The 17732-nt window shown below is 49.3% G+C and overlaps 1 protein-coding gene across 1 annotated transcript; it reads right to left on the bottom strand.

Annotated features, from left to right (window-relative positions):
- Nucleotides 1–8610: 8610 nt before the first annotated feature.
- On the bottom strand, nucleotides 8611–14590 carry LOC130838575 (leukocyte immunoglobulin-like receptor subfamily B member 3). Its single transcript, XM_057711870.1, has 13 exons — nucleotides 14502–14590; nucleotides 14308–14343; nucleotides 13840–14124; nucleotides 13391–13693; nucleotides 12870–13166; nucleotides 12312–12614; nucleotides 11607–11657; nucleotides 10798–10914; nucleotides 10417–10453; nucleotides 10294–10331; nucleotides 10007–10059; nucleotides 9075–9236; nucleotides 8611–8999 (listed from the first exon to the last, which is right to left on the bottom strand). Exons 1-13 carry the CDS (start codon nucleotides 14533–14535, stop codon nucleotides 8853–8855), a joined length of 1863 nt encoding a protein of 620 aa, XP_057567853.1. The 5' UTR covers nucleotides 14536–14590; the 3' UTR covers nucleotides 8611–8852.
- Between the last annotated feature and the right edge of the window lie 3142 nt (nucleotides 14591–17732).

The raw sequence follows: 17732 nt of genomic DNA, 5'->3' as shown, positions 1-17732 counted from the left end.
CTGTTCCATTGATCTATATTTCTGTTTTTGTGCCAGTACCATACTGTCTTGATCACTGTAGCCTTGTAGTATAGCCTGAAGTCAGGAAGCCTGATTCCACCAACTCTGTCTTTCCTTCTCAAGATTGCTTTGGCTATTTGGGGTCTTGTGCATTTCCATACAAATCGTAAAATTTCTTGTTCTAGTTCTGTGAAAAATGCCATTGGTAATTTGATAGGGATTGCATTGAATCTGTAAATTGCTTTCAGTAGTATAGTCATTTTCCCAATGTTGATTCTTCCAATCCAAGAACATGGTATGCCCCTCCATCTGTTTGTGTCATCTTTGATTTCTTTCATTAGTGTCTTATAGATTTCTGAGTACAGGTCTTTTACCTCCTTGGTTAGGTTTATTCCTAGGTACTTTATTCTTTTTGGTGCAAGGGTGAATGGGATTGTTTCCTTAATTTCTCTTCCTGCTCTTTCATTGTTAGTGTATAGAAATGCAAGAGATTTCTGTGTGTTAATTTTGTATCCTGCAACTTTACCGAATTCATTGATGAGCTCAAGTAGTTTTCTGGTGGCATCTTTAGGATTTTCTATGTATAGTATCATGTCATCTGTGAACAGTGACAGTTTGACTTCTTCTTTTCCAATTTGGATTCCTTTTATTTCTCTTCTCTGGTTGCTGTGGTGAGGACTTCCAAAACTATGTTGAATAGTAGTGGCAAGAGTGGACATCCTTGTCTTGTTCCTGATCTTAGAGGGAATGCCTCCAATTTTTCACCATTGAGAATGATGTTTGCTGTGGGTTTGTCATGTATGGCCTTTATTATGTTGAGGTAGGGTCCCTCTATGCCCACCTTCTGGAGAATTTTTATCATAAATGGGTGTTGAATTTTGTCGAAAGCTTTTTCTGCATCTATCGAGATGATCATGTGGTTTTTATCCTTCAATTTGTTAATATGATGTATCACATTGATTGATTTGCATTTATTGAAGAATCCTTGCATTCCAGGGATAAACCCCACTTGATCGTGGTGTATGATCCTTTTAATGTGTTATTGGATTCTGTTAGCTAGTATTTTGTTGAGGATTTTTGCATCTAAATTCATCAGTGATATTGGTCTGTAGTGTTCTTTTTTTTGTAGTATCTTTGTCTGGTTTTGGTATCAGGGTGATGGGGGCCTCATAAAATGAGTTTGGGAGTGTTCCTTCCTCTGCAGTTTTTTGGAAGAGTTTGAGAAGGATGGGTGTTAGCTCATCTATAAATGTTTGATAAAATTCACCTGTGAATCCATCTGGTCCTGGACTTTTGTTTGTTGGGAGATTTTTAATCACAGTTTCAATTTCATTACTTTTGATTGGTCTGTTCATATTTTCTTTGTCTTCCTGATTCATTCTTGGAAGGTTATACCTTTCTAAGAATCTGTCCATTTCATCCAGGTTGTCCATTTTATTGGCAGAGAGTTGCTTGTAGTAATCTCTTATGGTGCTTTTTATTTCTGCAGTGTCTATTGTAACTTCTCCTGTTTCATTTCTAATTTTATTGAATTGAGTCCTCTCCCTCTTTTTCTTGATGAGTCTTGCTAGAGATTTATCAATTTTATTTATCTTCTCAAAGAACCAGCTTTTAGTTTTATTGATTTTTGCTATTGTTTTCTTTGTTTCTATTTCATTTATTTCTGCTCTGATCTTTATGATTTCTCTCCATCTTCCAACTTTGGGTTTTGTTTGCTCTTCTTTCTCTAGTTTCTTTAGGTGTAAGGTTAGACTGTTTATTTGGGATTTTTCATGTTTCTTGAGGTAGGAATGTATCGCTATAAACTTCCCTCTTAGAACTGCCTTTACTGCATCCCATAGGTTTTGGGTCATTGTGTTTTCATTGTCCTTTGTCTCTAGGTATTTGTTGATTTCCTCTTTGATTTCTTCAGTGATCTCTTGGTTATTTAGTAGCATATTGTTTAGCCTCCATGTGTTTGTGTTTTTTACAGTTTTTTTTTTCCTGTAATTGATTTCTAGTCTCATAGCGTTGTGGTCAGAAAAGATGCTTGATATGATTTCAATTTTCTTGAAATTACCAAGGCTTGATTTATGACCCAAAATGTGATCTATCCTGGAGAATGTTCCATGTGCACTTGAGAAGAATGTTCTCTGCTGTGTTTGGATGTAATGTCCTATAGATATCTATTAAATCAAGCTGATTTATTGTGTCATTTAAAGCTTGTGTTTCCTTATTAATTTTCTGTGTGGATGATCTCTCCATTGGTGTAAGTGGGGTGTTAAAGTCACCCACTATGATTGTGTTACTGTCGATTTCCCTTAGCATTTGCCTTATGTATTGAGGTGCTCCTATATTGGGTGCATATATATTTATAATTGTTATCTCCTCTTCTTGGATTGATCCCTCAATCTTTATGTAGTGTCCTCTCTTGTCTCTTGTAACATTTTTTATTTTAAAGTCTATTTTATCTGATACGAGTATCACTACTTCAGCTTTCTTTTGCTTCCCATTTGCATGGAATCTTTTTCCATCCCCTCACTTTCAGTCTGTATGTGTCCCTAGGTCTGAAGTGGGTCTCTTGTAGACAGCATATATATGGGTCTTGTTTCTGTATCCATTCAGCCAGTCTGTGTCTTTTGGTTGGGGCATTTAGTCTATTTACATTCAAGGTAGTTATTGATATGTATGACATGTGTGTTCCTATTACCATTTTCTTAATTGTTTTGTTTTTGTTTTTGTAGGTCCTTTTCTTCTCTTATGTTTCCCTCTTAGAGAAGTTCCTTTAGCATTTGTTGTAGGGCTGGTTTGGTGGTGCTGAATTCTCTTAGCTGTTGCTTGTCTGTAAAGCTTTTGATTTCTCCATCGAATCTCAATGAGATCCTTGCTAGGTATAGTATCCTTGGTTGTAGGTTCTTCCCTTTCATCACTTGAAATATATCATGCCACTCCCTTCTGGCTTGCAGAGTTTCTGCTGAGAAATCAGCTGTTAACCTGATGGGAGTTCCCTTGTATGTTATTTGTCATTTTTCCCTTGTTGCTTTTAATAACTTTTCTCTGTCTTTAATTTTTTCAATTTGACTACTATATGTCTTGGTGTGTTTCTCCTTGGATTTATCCTGCCTGGGACTCTCTGTGCTTCCTGGACTTGGGTAGCTATTTGCTTTCCCAGGTTAGGGAAGTTTTCAACTATAATCTCTTCTAGTATTTTCTCGGGTCCTTTCTCTCTCTCTTCTCCTTCAGGGACCCCTATAATGCAAATGTTGGTGCATTTAAAGTTGTCCCAGAGGTCTCTTAGGCTGTCTTCAGTTCTTTTCATTCTTTTTTCTTTATTCTTTTCCACGTCAGTGATTATCACCATTCTGTCTTCCAGGTCACTTATTTATCCTTCTGCCTCAGTTAATCTGCTGTTGGTTCCTTCTAGTGTATTTTTCATTTCAGTTATTGTGTTGCATATCTCTGTTTGTTTGTTCTTTAATTCTTCCACGTCTTTGGTAAACTTTTCTTGCAACTTTCCGATCTTTGCATCCAATCTTTTTTCGAAGTCCTCGATCATCTTCACCAACATTATTCTGAATTCTTTTTCCAGAAAAGTGCCTATCTCCTCTTCATTTAGTTGTTTTTCTGGTGTTTTATCTTGTCCCTTCATCTGGTACAAAGTCTTTTGCCTTTTCATTTTCTCTGTCTTTCTGTGGCTGTGATTTTCAGTTCCACAAGATGAAATACTGCTGATCTGCTTGATTCTGCTCTCTGCCTTCTTGTGGAGGAGGCTGTCTCGGAGGCTCGTGGGTGCTTCCTGATGGGAGGGACTGATGGTGGGTTGGGCTGGGTGGGCGGAACTCAGTAAAACTTTAATCCGATTTGGTTGGTGGAGCTCAGTGACACTTTAATCTGCTTGTCTGCCAATGGGTGGGGCTGTGTTCCCACCCTGGTGGTCGTTTGGCCTGAGGCAACCCAGCACTGGAGCTTACAGGCTCTTTGGTGGGGCTAATGGTGGACTCTGGGAGGGCTCATGCCAATGAGCACCTCTCAGAACCCCTGCTGCCAGTGCCCCTGTCTCCTCAGTGAGCCACAGCTGCCCCCCACCGCTGCAGGCAACCCTCCAACACCAGCAGGTAGGTCTGGTTCAGTCTCCTATGGGGTCACTGCTCCTTCCCCCTGGGTCCTGGTGAGCACACTTTTTTGTGTGCCTTCCAAGAGTGGAGTCTCCATTTCCCCCAGTCCTGTGGAGGTCCTGCAATCAAATCCCACTGGCTTTCAAAGTTTGATTCTCTGGGGATTCCTCCTCCCTTTGCTGGACCCCCAGGTTAGGAAGCCTGACGTGGGGCTCAGAACCCTCAGGACTTCTGCGGTATAACTGTTCTCCAGCTTGTGAGTCACCCACCCAGCATTTATGGGATTTGATTTTAACGCGATTGCGCCCCTCCCACCGTCTCATTGCCGCTTCTCCTTTGTCTCTGGATGTGGGGTGTGGTTTTTTTGGTGACTTCCAGTGTCTTTCTGTCGATGATTGTTCAGCAGTTAGTTGTAATTCCAGTGCTCTTGCAAGAGGGAGTGAGCGCACGTCCTCCTACTCCACCATCTTGATTGTTCTCCCTACCATCTATTATTTTTAAAAATACATGATGGCATATCTACAACACACAAGGCAATCTTTCTGGGCACAAGGATTATCACACCACCATAGTCTCTATTTATTCATTTAGTTGTCGTCTAGATAGTGGTATTGACTAGAAACAAGCAAAGAGGGTTGCTCTGTGCACTCCTGAGGGAGGGGGAGGGGCAGGGGCTGTGATAAAGGGCACCCTTCCCCACTCACCCCAGATGTGGGCTGTAGGTGGAGAGGTCCCCCTGAGCCCACACTCTGCTCCCTCTGCCTGTGAGGAGGGGCCCACAGTGGGAGAGGACCCAAGTCCTCCCCCTTACCTGTCAGCACCAGGGGCAGGGGCCCCTCCTTCCTGACCAGCCGTTCCTGCTGTGAGGTGCACACTGTTACTGCCCTGTGGTGCGGGACTCGAGGATCCGAGGGGACACTGGCCTTGTTCCTGGAGTCCTGGGGGGGTCCCGTATCCAAGGGTCCAGAGACCCTGCCTTGTAGACAGTAGGCATCAGCTGGAAGAGACCTCTGACACCAGATGGTCACAGGGCTCCCCTTGGTGACCATGGGGCCAGGTCAGCCTAGATGGAGGTTTCTGGGTGGATTCCTGGAAAGGATGCAGACCTGAAGCATCAGGGGTGCCCTTCTGCCCTTGGTTTCCCAAGATGTCCCTCTGTAGCCATCCCCAGACTGGTCACCATCAGCCCAGACCTGCTCTTGTGCCCTCAGATGATGGGGGCGGGGGTTGTTGGACTGAGGCTGGAGGTCTGGGGAGAATTCACTCACCTTGACCTGGTCCCATTGGCCCCAACACAGCCTGGAATTGTATGTAGGGATAATACGTGTTGCAACTACAAGGTAAAGGGGTAAGAATAAAGGGACCTATAAATCTGTAAGGTTTCTACTTTCCCTTGAAGACATAAAATACTACCCCTGTCTTTACTGTATAAAGTTAGGTTTGTACCTGAGAATCCCTAGAATAGCCACTTAAACAGCAAACAGGTGTAGTTATAGCACCAATAGAGAAGTTAAAATGCAATGCTGAAAATATTTTTGAATCCAAGGAAAGACAGGAAAGGGTAAATAGGAGAACAAGAAAGATGAGGGACAAAATTTTTAAGAAATGGCAAACATAATTAACAATCTTCTCAGTAATAATATGATATGTAAATGGGCTAAACACAGCAATTAAAAGACAGATTATTTGACCCACCTCCTAGAATACTGGAAATAAAAACAAAAATAAACAAATGGGACCTAATGAAACTTCAAAGCTTTTGCACAGCGAAAGAAACCATAAACAAGACAAGAAGACAACCCTCAGAATGGGAGAAAATATTTGCCAATGAAGCAACTGACAAAGGAGTGATCTCCAAAATATACAAGCAACTCAATATCAAAAAAGCAAGCAAGCCAATCCAAAAATGGGCGGAAGACCTAAATAGACATTTCTCCAAAGAAGACATGCAGATGGCTAACAAACACATGAAAAGATGCTCAACATCACTAATCATTAGAGAAATGCAAGTCAAAGCCACAATGAGATATCACCTCACACCAGTCAGAATGGCCATCATCAAAAAATCTAGAAACAATACATGCTGGAGAGGGTCCAGAGAAAAGGGAACCCTCCTGCACTGTGGGTGGAAATGTAAATTGGTACAGCCACTATGGAAAATAGTATGGAGGCTCCTTAAAAAACTAAAACTAGAACTGCCATATGACCTAGCAATTCCACTACTGGGCATATACTCAGAGAAAACCATAATCCGAAAAGTTACATGCACCCCAATGTTCATTGCAGCACTATTTACGATAGCTAGGACATGGAAGCAACCTAAATGTCCAGCAACAGAAGAATGGATCAAGAAGATGTGGAACATACAGACAATGGAATATTACTCAGCCATAAAACAATGAAAGTGAGTTATTTGTAGTGAGGTGGATGGACATAGGTTCTGTCATGCAGAGTGAAGTAAGCCAGAAAGAGAAAACAAATACCATATGCTAACTCATATATATGGAATCTAGAAAAATGATGTTGATGAACCCAGTGGCAGGGCAAGAATAAAGATGTAGATGCAGAGAATGGAATTGAGGACATAGCAGGGGATGGGGGTGGTTTGCGAAAGGGAAGCTGGACGAAGTGAGAGAGTAATATTGACATAGATACACTACCAAATGTAAAATAGCTAGCTAGTGGGAAGCTGCTGCATAACGCAGGGAGATCAACTCGATGATGGGTGATGACTTAGAGGGCTGGGATAGGGAGGGTGGGAGGTTGCAGGAGGGAGGGGTTATGGGGCTATATGTATAAATACAGCTGATTCACTTTGTTGTATGGCAGAAACTGGCACAACAGTATAAAGCAATTATATTCCAATAAAGAGCTTAAAAAAATAAAAAAATAAACAATAGTATTAAACATCTGTAGTTCAGTTGGCCAGTTAAAGACATTATTAAAATCATTGCCGGTATACCCAAATTTTGCCACACTGATTTTTATAACAGTTTTATTGAGATAAAATTTGCATATTATAAAACTAACCCTTTTTTAAGAATAAAAAAAAAAGACAGATTGTAAGCATGGGTTGAGAAAAAAGAACCACCAACGAGACCCTACACTCTGAAGTCCAGAAGAAACTCACTTCTGATATAACATGTAAATAGGTTAAAAGTAAAAGAATGAACAATACGAATGAGCCTTGGAAACATTATTCAAACTGAAGTAAGCCTGACACAAAATGTCATGTATTGTATAATTTCACTCACATGAACTGCCTAGAATAGCCAGGTTCCTAAAGGCGGGAATTAGAATGGAGATGACCAGGGGCTGGTTCTCTCATGTGAGAGATCTTCTGTGACTTTCCCATTTATAATTCCCTTGTCAAGTTTTGGTGTAAATATTTTCCTGGCCTGATAAAAATGTAATGAGGTATATTTCTTCTTTTTCTGTTCCTGGGAAAAGCTTGTGCAATTTTGGGGCAAGTGTGTGTGTGTGTCTGTGTGTGTGTGCGCGTCTGTGTGTGTGTGTGTGTGTGTGTGTGCGCGCGCGTGCTTCATGAGTACCTAAGTGTTTGGGAGATGTTACCAGTGAAGCCTCCTGAACAGATACACTTACACATCAGAAAATGATGACCAGCATAGTGTTACTTAACACCTCCATCCCCTGACGTAGTTGCCATTTCTTTTTTGTGGTGAGAACATTTAAGATCTACCCTCTCACAGCACTCAGTGGTGTGATGCAGTGTTGTTAGCTGTACCCACCATGCTGTACGTTACAGGTCCATCCCTGGAATGCACTCATCTCATAACTGGAAGTGTGTGCCCTTTGAGCAATATCTCCCCCATATTTCTGCCTCACTCCAACCCCTGTAACCACCATTCTACTCTATTTCTCTCATTTTAACTTTTTTAGATTGTGCGTGGTTCAGTCGTGGGCAATTTTTGATTACAGAGTCAGTGTATAAGGTGGTAGATTTTCCATTTATTCTTATGTCCATGTAGGATGTTGTACACTTGCAGGTTTCCAGTTCATCTACATTTTCTGTATGTTGGCATCAAATTTTTCATAATATTCTGTTACTGTCCTTATAAAGTCTGTAGGATTTGTGGTGCTGTCTGCAGTTTCTTTCACGATATTAGAAATGTGCGCCTCCTGTCTTTTTTCCCTCGGCCGTGGTGGCTAGGATTTAGGAGTATTTTCAGGAATGAGTTTATTTGTTGCCTTAATTGATTTTCTCTACTTTTTGGCTGTTTTCATTATTAGCTGCCCTGGTCATTATTATTCCTGCCTTATACCTCCATTTGAAATAATTTGCTATTTTTTCCTAAATTCTTGGTATAATAGGTTAGGTCATTGATTTTTTTTTTCAGACTTTTCTAATATATTCATTCATGATTCTTAATTTTCTCAATTCATGGGTTTGATGTATACTTTTTACATTATCATTCATTGAAAACATTTTCCCACTTCTGTTTGGTTTTTTTGTTTGTTTTTTTGTTTGTTTTTTTAATTATTATTATTTTGGTTTTCAGTTTACACATTGATTTTTGAGAAGTCTGTTGCATTATATCCCAAATATAAGGGTATTAGTTATCTTTGAAGGTAGAATCAGGTGACTCCCAAAGGGTCCCAGGGGCTCCGGGTGGTCTGCGTTATGAGTCCAGGTCCTGGCTGTGGGTCACAGGTGGTGTCCACCGCGGGCAGCTGCTGTGCCTTCTGGGGTCCCTGAGATCTCCCTCCCTGGAGCGTGGGGTCTGGGTCCTTCCCGGGCTAATGGGTGGCGAGAGCCGCGTACACGCTGGGCTCTGCTGGGGGCTCCCCTGACGGGGGGGCGGGGGGTGCAGTCGTCTCCCGTCTGAGGGCCCAGTGGTTCAGCTGGGCATAGGTCACGTCCTGGGGGGCTTCGGATGCGGCAGCCTGTGGTGGGGAGAGAGGGAGGGTGTGTGTTTGGGGTGGGGGGAAGCCTGGGGACCCGGAGAGGATGGGACCCACCTGACTGTCCATCTGCCTGTCCTCTTCTGCGTCTCTGTCCTTCATGTCCAGCCATCCCCCTGACAGGGAGGAAGGAGAGGTGGCCACCTCCCGCCTTAGCATTGATCTTGAGTAGTCCACCTGGGCGTATGTCCCCTCCTGGGGGTCTGCATCCTGCCCGTTCTGCTGGAGGGAGACAGTGAGACAGAAACAGCATCTCCTGAATCCACTTTGAGCTCCTACAGTCAGCGTTGCACTCTTTTGCCAGAGTGATGCTTTAAAACCTAAGATCAGATCTGGTCACTGTCCTGATGGAAACTCCAGGGACCCCCAACACCTGGGAGCCTCTGGATTCTTTCTGTGGCTCTGGTCTCTGTATTCACACCCATCTCCTGCTCATTTGGCTCCTGCCACACGGCCATCTTCCTGCCCCAGGACCTTTGCACTTGCTCCCCAACCCCCCATGCGCTCCACCCCCTTCTCTTGCTTTACGTTCCTTATCAGGACCTTGCATTCTAGGAGGATACCTGCTTATTTGCATAAAGTCTCTGTCCCACAACAGGTGAGCTCCCTACTGCACCTGCAGCACCTACAGGGAGCCGGGGGGATGGTGCTCTCCCTGTGCACCTTTGTCGGGTGAAGGAAGGAAGGGGGGCCTGGGGATTTCAGGTGATTCGCTTATTTACAAATCCTCCTGAGACCAGGGGCTGCATCCCAACACCAGAAGGTTGGACAGTTGAGGAGGAGCCAGGAAAGGGGACCCTGCAAGAGGGGCCATGAGGTCACAAGGAAACAGGAGAGGTGGGGTCACTGTAGGAGACGCAGGGAGCCCAGAGGGAGTGGTCAGTGTGAGACGCTGCTGGAGCTGGGGTGTGAGGGCAGAGACATGTCCATTGGACTGATGTTGGCAACAAGAAGGAGTTAGGTGGCCTGGACAGGGGCAGGGGTCTCACCAGATGGTCCAGCTGCGCCCCCTCCCCAGGCTGAGTGTCGTTCACAGCAGCGTCTGCTGGGGCAGAGCAGGGGGTGTATCTCTTGGCAGGACTCCCTGAGATCCCTCAGGGCTGGAGCCCCCGCCCTGCACCCAGAAGGGGCCTCTGACACCCAGGGGTGAGGTGCTGATGGGGCTTCATCATCACCCCCGACCCCCGCCCCTTCCCAGCCCCCCCTCCCCCACTGCCTGTGGAAATCTCTGTGTCCTCCCCCCCCCACCCCCAGGGCCGCCTCCTCTTCTGCTCACAGAGGGCCTGGTCCTGGGCATCGACAGCTGGGCAGGAGCTGGGGAGGAGACGGGCGTGTGAGGGGAGAGTGTGGGGGAGCTGCGGGTGGGGTGGGGTCTGGGGGTCTTCGGGGCAGGAGTTACCTGCTCTTCAGGCCTCTGTCCTTGGGCTCTGCAGACCCTGTGGGAGGTGGGAAATCAGCCTCGCCCTGGGCTGGGTCAGATGACACAGGCTCTGCCCTGGGCCTGTCGTGACCCCCCGCCCACCCTCCACGTGGGATTCAGGAGGAAAGAAGGAAACCTGAACTCATACTTGCATGTATGTTTCATTAGCTTGAAAAGGAGGAAAATACCTTAAATTTGTGCGTGTGAGCTGACAGTGAGTGTTTTCATTCTAGATTTTCAAGTTTCAGATTTCAGACCATCTTTTCCTAAGCTGACCTCACCCATCTCTTAGGTTTCCCTTTGGCTGGTGTCCTCAGCCCACCACCTCCAGGGTCCCGGGTCACCCCGTTCCCTACTCACCCAACTTCCTGCATCTGTCCTGACCCCGGTGTCGGACGAGGAGGAAGAGGAGGAGGAGCAGCAGCAGGACGAAGGCCACCGAGACCCCGATCAGAAGCTTCAGGTACCATTTGAGACCTGGGGCCCCAGTGACGTCATGAGTGATCCAGGGGTGGCATTTAATTGAGCGCCTACTGTGTGCACTTGTGCTGGGTCTGTGCATGCATCTCCTCTCACCCACCCCACCCATTTTACAGACGAGGAAACTGAGGCCAGAGAGGGACATCACCAGCCCAGGTGACCCAGCCTGGACGTGGCAGAGCTGGGACTGGAACCAGGGCTGTGGGCTCCCTGAGCTCTCCTCCTGCTGCCCCCCAGGCGGACCCCAGCCGCGTGCTCTGGGGGCTCCTCATCTGCCGGGGGTCTGTCTGAGGGTCTCACCTGGAGCTGAGGGTCCGTCCTTGTTACCCTCCCCTCCCCCACCACAGCGGGGACTGGGGGAGGGGCAGGCTGCGTGGGGTGGACTCTGCATCGACCCTCCCCCTCCCCCATACAGTGTCACCATCACTGCAGTAGAGGGGACAGGCCCCCACAAAATCATGTCCTGGGTGACTTCCCTGTGCAGCCTACTCTCCCGGGGTCACAGCCAGAAGTCAGACCTGAAGGACATCTAAGCTGTGGCCCACGATTCTCTCCTCTTACACGTGGCGAAACTGAGGCCCCGGCAGGGGAAGGGGTCCAAGTCAGCGTCTCCAGAGGTGCCTGAACCGAGGGCATAACTCAGCCCTGCCCCCCGGACCCTCCACCACCTCCCACAGACCCTCACTCACCCGTCTGCGGGCCTGAGTCCTTGGGTGGGGGGAGCCCAACTTCAGAGCCTCCTGGGGGTCAGGACAGGAGGTGACGGTCGGGGGCTGCTTCTCCCCACGTCAGCCCACTGCTCCTCGCCCAGGCTGGACCCCGACATCCCCTCTCCATGACCCCCACTCTTCATCTACCAGCCTCAGAGCCCCTGCAGCCTGTGGTCCCTCCAGCATCTCTACCTGACTCCCAGGCCCCTGGGACACAGGCTGTGCTGAGATTGGATCAGGAGTTAGATCAGCTGAGGATCTCAAGGGACAGGCCTGGGGCCAGTTGTCCACTCACTGGACAGAGGCCCCAGTGACTCACCAGCTGTTGCGTTGGGCCCTGTGTGTGTGTGTGTGTGTGTGTGTGTGTGTGTGTGTGTCTGTCTGTCTGTCCCCAGAGGATCCTGGGAAAACGCCTGTGGTTGGGTGAGGGGCTGCAGCTTCCCGGGACCCCACCTCTGCTCACGCTCATCTCCCATATCTGCCCTGTGGCTGTCCTGCCTTCTCCCTCCCCGACCTGAGAGGTCTGGTGACTGGACACGGGAAGGGGCGGCTGGGAGGGCCTTATACCCTCTGTCCCTCTGAAGGGTGGATCCCCCTCTAAGCCCCCTCACACTCATCCTGGAAATGGGGTCTCCTTCAGAGCTGACCACAGAGACACAGAGGGGACATGGCTGGGCCCCTCACCTGAGACCAGGAGCTCCAGGGGGTCACTGGGATGTGTCAGCAGGTAGGGGTGACTGCTGAGTGAGCTGTAGCACCTGTAGGTCCCACTGTGGGCTGAGGTCACAGGACTCACGGAGAATTCGGCCTGGAACTGCCCACCTCGGTACTTTGCTCTAAGACGCAGGGGGGGATGGGCTGCCCCCTCCTTGGACAGAAGGAAAGTATCCCTTGTGCTCCCTGATTGACACAGCAGGGTCACGTTCTCTCCTGAGGCCACCGTGGGGCCAGGCTGCACCGAGAGGGAGGGCGTGTCAGGGAGCCGTCCTAGAGAGAGGAAGAGGGTGAGGGGCTGCCGGCCCACCTGGTTCTCAGCTGAGACTCAGCAGGGCCTCCCTGAGGACCCTCAGCTCTGTCTGTCTGTGTTTTCTCTGAGTCTCTCCCTCTCCCGCCCACCCCTGTCTCTCTGTCTGTCTCCCTCCCTGGGGACCCCTCCCCCCTGGTCCCAGCATCACCCCCTGGGGCTCCCCCCGCAGGGCCTGTGCAGAGTCTGGGTCCCTGACGGACCCGCTGGCTCCTCACCTGCCACCAGGATGTCCAGGGGGTCACTGGGGGCCGACCACTCGGAGGAGACGTTGTGTCCACCGTAGCACCTGTACCGGCCCCCGTGGGTGTTGGTCACCCGGCCCAGGGGGACGTCGGCCTGATAGAGCCCGGCCTGGGGCTGCCGGGCAGGGCGCTGGGGGAGGTCCTGTCCCCCCTCCTTGGACAGAGCGAATCTGTCGTAGCCGACATCAGAGAGACACTGGAGGGTCAGGCTCTGTCCAGAGGCCACGACAGGGCCCTGTGGGGTCAGGAGGGAGGGCTTCCCAGACACACCTGGAGAGACCAGCCCTGGGTTGTAGGGGCTGGTTCCTCCCATGAACCCCCTTCTCCCATCTTCGTCCCCAGCCTCACTGTCTCTCTCACACTCTGTGTCTCTGTCCTTGAGTCCCACAACCCCTCACCCCACCTTCTCATGTGGGACAATCCTGGGAGAAAAGCATCTAATAATCTGACTCTTACTTCAAAAGGTGTGTGAGGCCAAGATGGGACCTCCTCACCTGAGATCAGGAGCTCCCGGGGGTCACTGGGTTCTGACCACATCTGGGGGGTGTCCCTGTAACAGCCGTAGCATCTGAACGTCCACCTGTGTGTGGGGGTCACGGGGCCCACAGGGAACAAGGCCTGGGTCTGCCCATTGGGGCGTCGCTGTGCGTCCAGGGTCCGGGATGACTTGTGTTCTCCTTCCTTAGTCAGAATGTACCTGTGAAATCCCTGCCATGAGCCACACTGGAGGATCACGTTCCCTCCTGAGGTCACCACAGGGCTCGGCAGGGCTGAGAGGGTGGGTTTGCTGTAAACTCCTAGGAGAGAAGGAGGCCGCTTGTTAAATGGGGCTCACACCCCCTCCCCTCCCCCAGGGCTGGGCTGTGAGAGTCACACACCCCTGAGAGCAGACGCCCTTCCTGAGGGCAGAGCCTGAGGCTGGGACCCCTGAGTGTCCTCTCACCTGTCACCACCAGCTCCAGGGGGTCACTGCGCTCTGACCAGGAAGTGGCGCTGATATAGTAACAGTGATATCTCCCTGTGTAGTGCTCTGTCATGTATAGGATGGAGAACTTGGCCTTGTTCCCGGGCTCCAGTGGGCTTTCTATGTCCCAGGGTTCTGAGTTTCCCTCTTTATACAGTTGGAACTCCTGGGCCCCCCGAGTCCCCTGACACCAGATGGTCACGGGGCTCCCCCTGGCGATCACAGAGCCTGGCTCAGCCCAGATGGTGGGTTTGGGGAGGGTCCCTGGAAGGAAATCAGAGGTGGGGTCCCAAGACATGCCCACCCCCAGGTGCCCAGCTCTCAGCCCCAAACCTCCCAGACGCCCCCTCCTTCAGCCCAGACCTGCTGCTCCCCATCCCCATGGCCTGGGGGTGGCCCCTTGTCCCCGTGAGGAGGAGGGAGCTGGGACACCTGGGACAGACTCACCTGCCTGCACCTGGGTCCTCAGGCCCACACTCAGCCCTGGAAGAGAGATCCCTGTGAGAGATTTGCCCAGAATCTGAGCAGCACCTCTCCTCCCCGTGAGCCTCCTGAGTCCTGGGGTCTCCTGACAGAGCAGGCCTGGCTGTGGGGAGGGTCCCTGCCAGAGCAGGGCTTCCCCTCCCCCTCCTCCATCTCACCGAGGCAGAGCAGGGCCGTGAGGGTGGGGGTCATGGCGTCCGTCCCTGTGGTCCTGGCTGTGCAGATGGAGGAGACCCCGGCGCCCTCAAACAGACAGACCCACAGGGTGTGTCCACTTGGAGGCTGGTTCTCCCCGTCACGGGGTTGTCACGTCAGCAGCCCCACAGGAAGGGGAACTGCCCCTCCCCAGGAGCCTGGCCCTGTTTCCTCAGGGCTGAGGCTGGAGCGGGCAGCGGGCTTCTGCAGACATTTCTGACGACATCCGAGGCCTAACTGGACGTATAAGCTGCTGCCTACCTGGCCTGAAGTCCCTTTTGACCGAAGCATCAACACGTATTTATTGGGTATTTGCAGTGCTCCCGGCTAAGAAATACCTCACTGGACACCACAGATCCAGACCCTGAGCTTGCAGAGCTCAGACTGGCAAACAAACAACTGATCAAGGACCACCACCAAACCCCACAAATACTCGGTGTTTTTGTTTCCTGTGGCTGCCGTAGCAACCATTACAAGTCCTTGGCTTAAACCTACACAGAGTTTTCACCTTATAGTTCTGGAGGTCAGAAGTCCAAAATGGAAAGCCTTGTGTTAAAATCAAGTTGCTGTCAGGCCACGTTGCTCCTGAGAGCGGGGGGTGGATTCACTCCCACGCCTTCTCAGGCTTCGGCAGGCTGCCGTGTCCCATGCCTCATCCCCTCCCAGCTTCCACGCCAGCAGGCACGGCTCTCCAACTTCTGCTTTCAAGTCACATTTTCTCTGGCCCTGTCTTCTCTGCCTCCGCCTTTCACACATCAGGACCTTTGTGGTGACCTGGGCCCCCACTGGCTAATCCAGGACCGTCTCCCCATCTCCACCACTGAGAAGGCCAATTAGGAGGGATCTTAAGGGGCACTTCAAGGCTCACCCTAAAAGCAGAAAACGATAATAGTAAGAATAGGACTCAGTATCCTGCCTCGGGAGTAAGGCAGAGCGGGGTGGTTGGTTTTGACATAACGGTGACGTTCGTGCCTGCCCCGGGCGGAGCGGAGGGACGAGAGGACAGAGCCGGGGAGGCCACGCTGACTGAGAGGATGCCGTGGGCCTCCATCACCCCCAGCGTGTGTTTCAACACTGGAGTTTTCACAGGAAGCGGAACAGCTCTTTCCCCACACGTCCGTCTCTGTTGCCATCCCAAGTAAGATGTATGACTTCTGCTTTTTCAGAAAACAGTTTCTGCCCGCCATAAACCCAGATGTGTGCTCCAGACACGGTCCAAACATGCCAGCACGTGCCGAGAGCCCGATGCTGGGTTCCGAGCTGGACGGTCAGCAGATCGCTGGTTCCTGCCCAAGGTGTTTGCTCTCCCCAACTTCAGCGGCTTGTGTTCTTCCCCAGATGCTCCGACATCCTGGAATCCTGTTTGGATTAATAGATTTGCAACCAGCTCATGAAGAGAGAGGTTGGGTTCCTTCCCTCACAGCCTTGGTCATGCTGGGGTTGATGAGAGAGGAGGGGAGACCCTGCAGAGAAAGGCAGCGTGACACACACAGAGCAGGAGGTTTCCCACACCACTTCCCGCTTAGGTGCAGGCTGTGCGTTTTGGGGTGGAATGCTACGCAAGCCGTGTTGTCCTTGCTTCTCCTTATTGGTGACTTTGGCTTCCTCACGTGGCTAATGCGGCATGCCCCAGGTCTCTCCAGAGGAAAGCTGCTGTTTGCCCTTTGTAATTAATCACTGGTTTGTGGGGAGCTACTTTGAGAGTTTGTATGCATCTTGCTCCTTATTAAGCTTCCACTTAATAATTTTAGCAGCGACTGACCCTCTGCTGTGGCAAATCTTCTCTTCTCCCAGAGGCATCCGCTCACATGGAAATCACATTGTTTATAGTATCCCACTACTTGTAAGTGCCTGTGAAATAGGACCGATCCTTCCTGTGTTTCTTCTGTCTTAACAAGCAGATGCCTCTGGGCTCGCTTGTTTCCTCATGACCCAGAGGCTCTCTGCTGTGTTTTAATTTCTGGTGAGCTCGTCCCCCCTGCCTGCATAGCTCTTCTCTCTGGGTGTTTTCCTAGTTATTCTCACGTTTTTATTTTTCCATATGGGATTTAGTATCAACTTGTCTAGTTCAAGAAGAAACACACGTTGGTGTGTTTTGAGGACTGAGGCATGTTTATAAATTAGCTTACGCAGAACCGACATGTTTGTGATGCTGAGTCACTCTGTCCAAGGATAAGGCGTGTTTCTTAATTTGTTCAAATCTGATTTTTGCTCCCTTCAGAAATGTTTGAGAGATATATATTTGCATGGGTGAAGTTTTGCACATTTCTTTTCACATTTATTCTGTAGAATTTTCCTTTGTTGTTGTGGTGGTGGATATTCAAGGTGATGTTGGGATGTATTTGTGGATATGAAAGTGGTTGGTTCATAGAAATCAATTTTATAGTGACTGCTAATTTGATTTGTTTTTAATGGTTGAATGACTTTTATCATTGAGTCTCCAGGGCTTTCCAGGGGGCTTCCCTTCTACACCCCCCACCCTCACTGCACGGTACAGCTCTCCTCACCACATCCTCTCTTTGCCCAATTCCCCAGGATCTGCACGTGCAAATTCTCCCTGGTGTTCACAGTCTTCCAAGAACTGCCTCATCCTGCCTTTCCAACTCTGTTTTCCCCTCAGGGTCCCTGTCAGAGCAGAACAACCCCACTCCCTGTGCGGCAGGGTCGTGCACAGCCAGAAATTCAGTGGGGACAAAGAAGTTGGCGGTGGTCCATTCTGAGTCTTGTAACATCCCACCCCTTTTTGGGGGGCAGCTGGTCTGGCTTCTAGCACCTAGAGAACATGAAAATTTTGTGTAGATGCAAGAATTGTAAAGATATGTCTAAGTTGGGGAGCCCATAATACTAAGATAATAAGAATTTAAAAGTACAAAACAATCAGGAAAACAATAGGAATAAATTCTTTCTCCAAGGCCAGGATTACCAGAAGTTTCTTTAAGAGCTGATGGAGATCAACTCGATGATGGGTGATGCCTTAGAGGGCCAGGACAGGGAGAGCAGGAGGGAGTCGCGGGAGGGAGGGGATATGAGGATATATGTATAAATGCAGCTGATTCACTTTGGTGTACCTCAAAAGCTGGTACAAGAGTGTAAAGCAATTATATTCCAATAAAGAGCTTAAAAAAAAAAAAAAGAGCTGATGGAACCAGATGACATCTAGGAGAGGACACCCTTTGGTTATTGCCTTTCTTTCC

This window comes from Hippopotamus amphibius, chromosome 16 (genome assembly GCF_030028045.1).
Source record: "Hippopotamus amphibius kiboko isolate mHipAmp2 chromosome 16, mHipAmp2.hap2, whole genome shotgun sequence".
NCBI lineage: Eukaryota > Metazoa > Chordata > Mammalia > Artiodactyla > Hippopotamidae > Hippopotamus > Hippopotamus amphibius.
Note: the sequence above shows the minus strand (reverse complement) of the source record. Positions and strands in the feature narration are given on the sequence as shown.

What these genes read in the sequence shown, in the direction of transcription:
- LOC130838575 (XM_057711870.1), bottom strand. Translation starts at nt 14,535, where the DNA reads ATGACCCCCACCCTCACGGCCCTGCTCTGCCTCG. An exon ending in CCGGGAGCTCCTGATCTCAG is followed by an intron (nt 13,167 to 13,390) that starts GTGAGGAGGTCC and finishes TGGTCTCTCCAG; the next exon opens with GTGTGTCTGGGAAGCCCTCC. An exon ending in ACAGGCAGATGGACAGTCAG is followed by an intron (nt 9,000 to 9,074) that starts GTGGGTCCCATC and finishes TCCCCACCACAG; the next exon opens with GCTGCCGCATCCGAAGCCCC.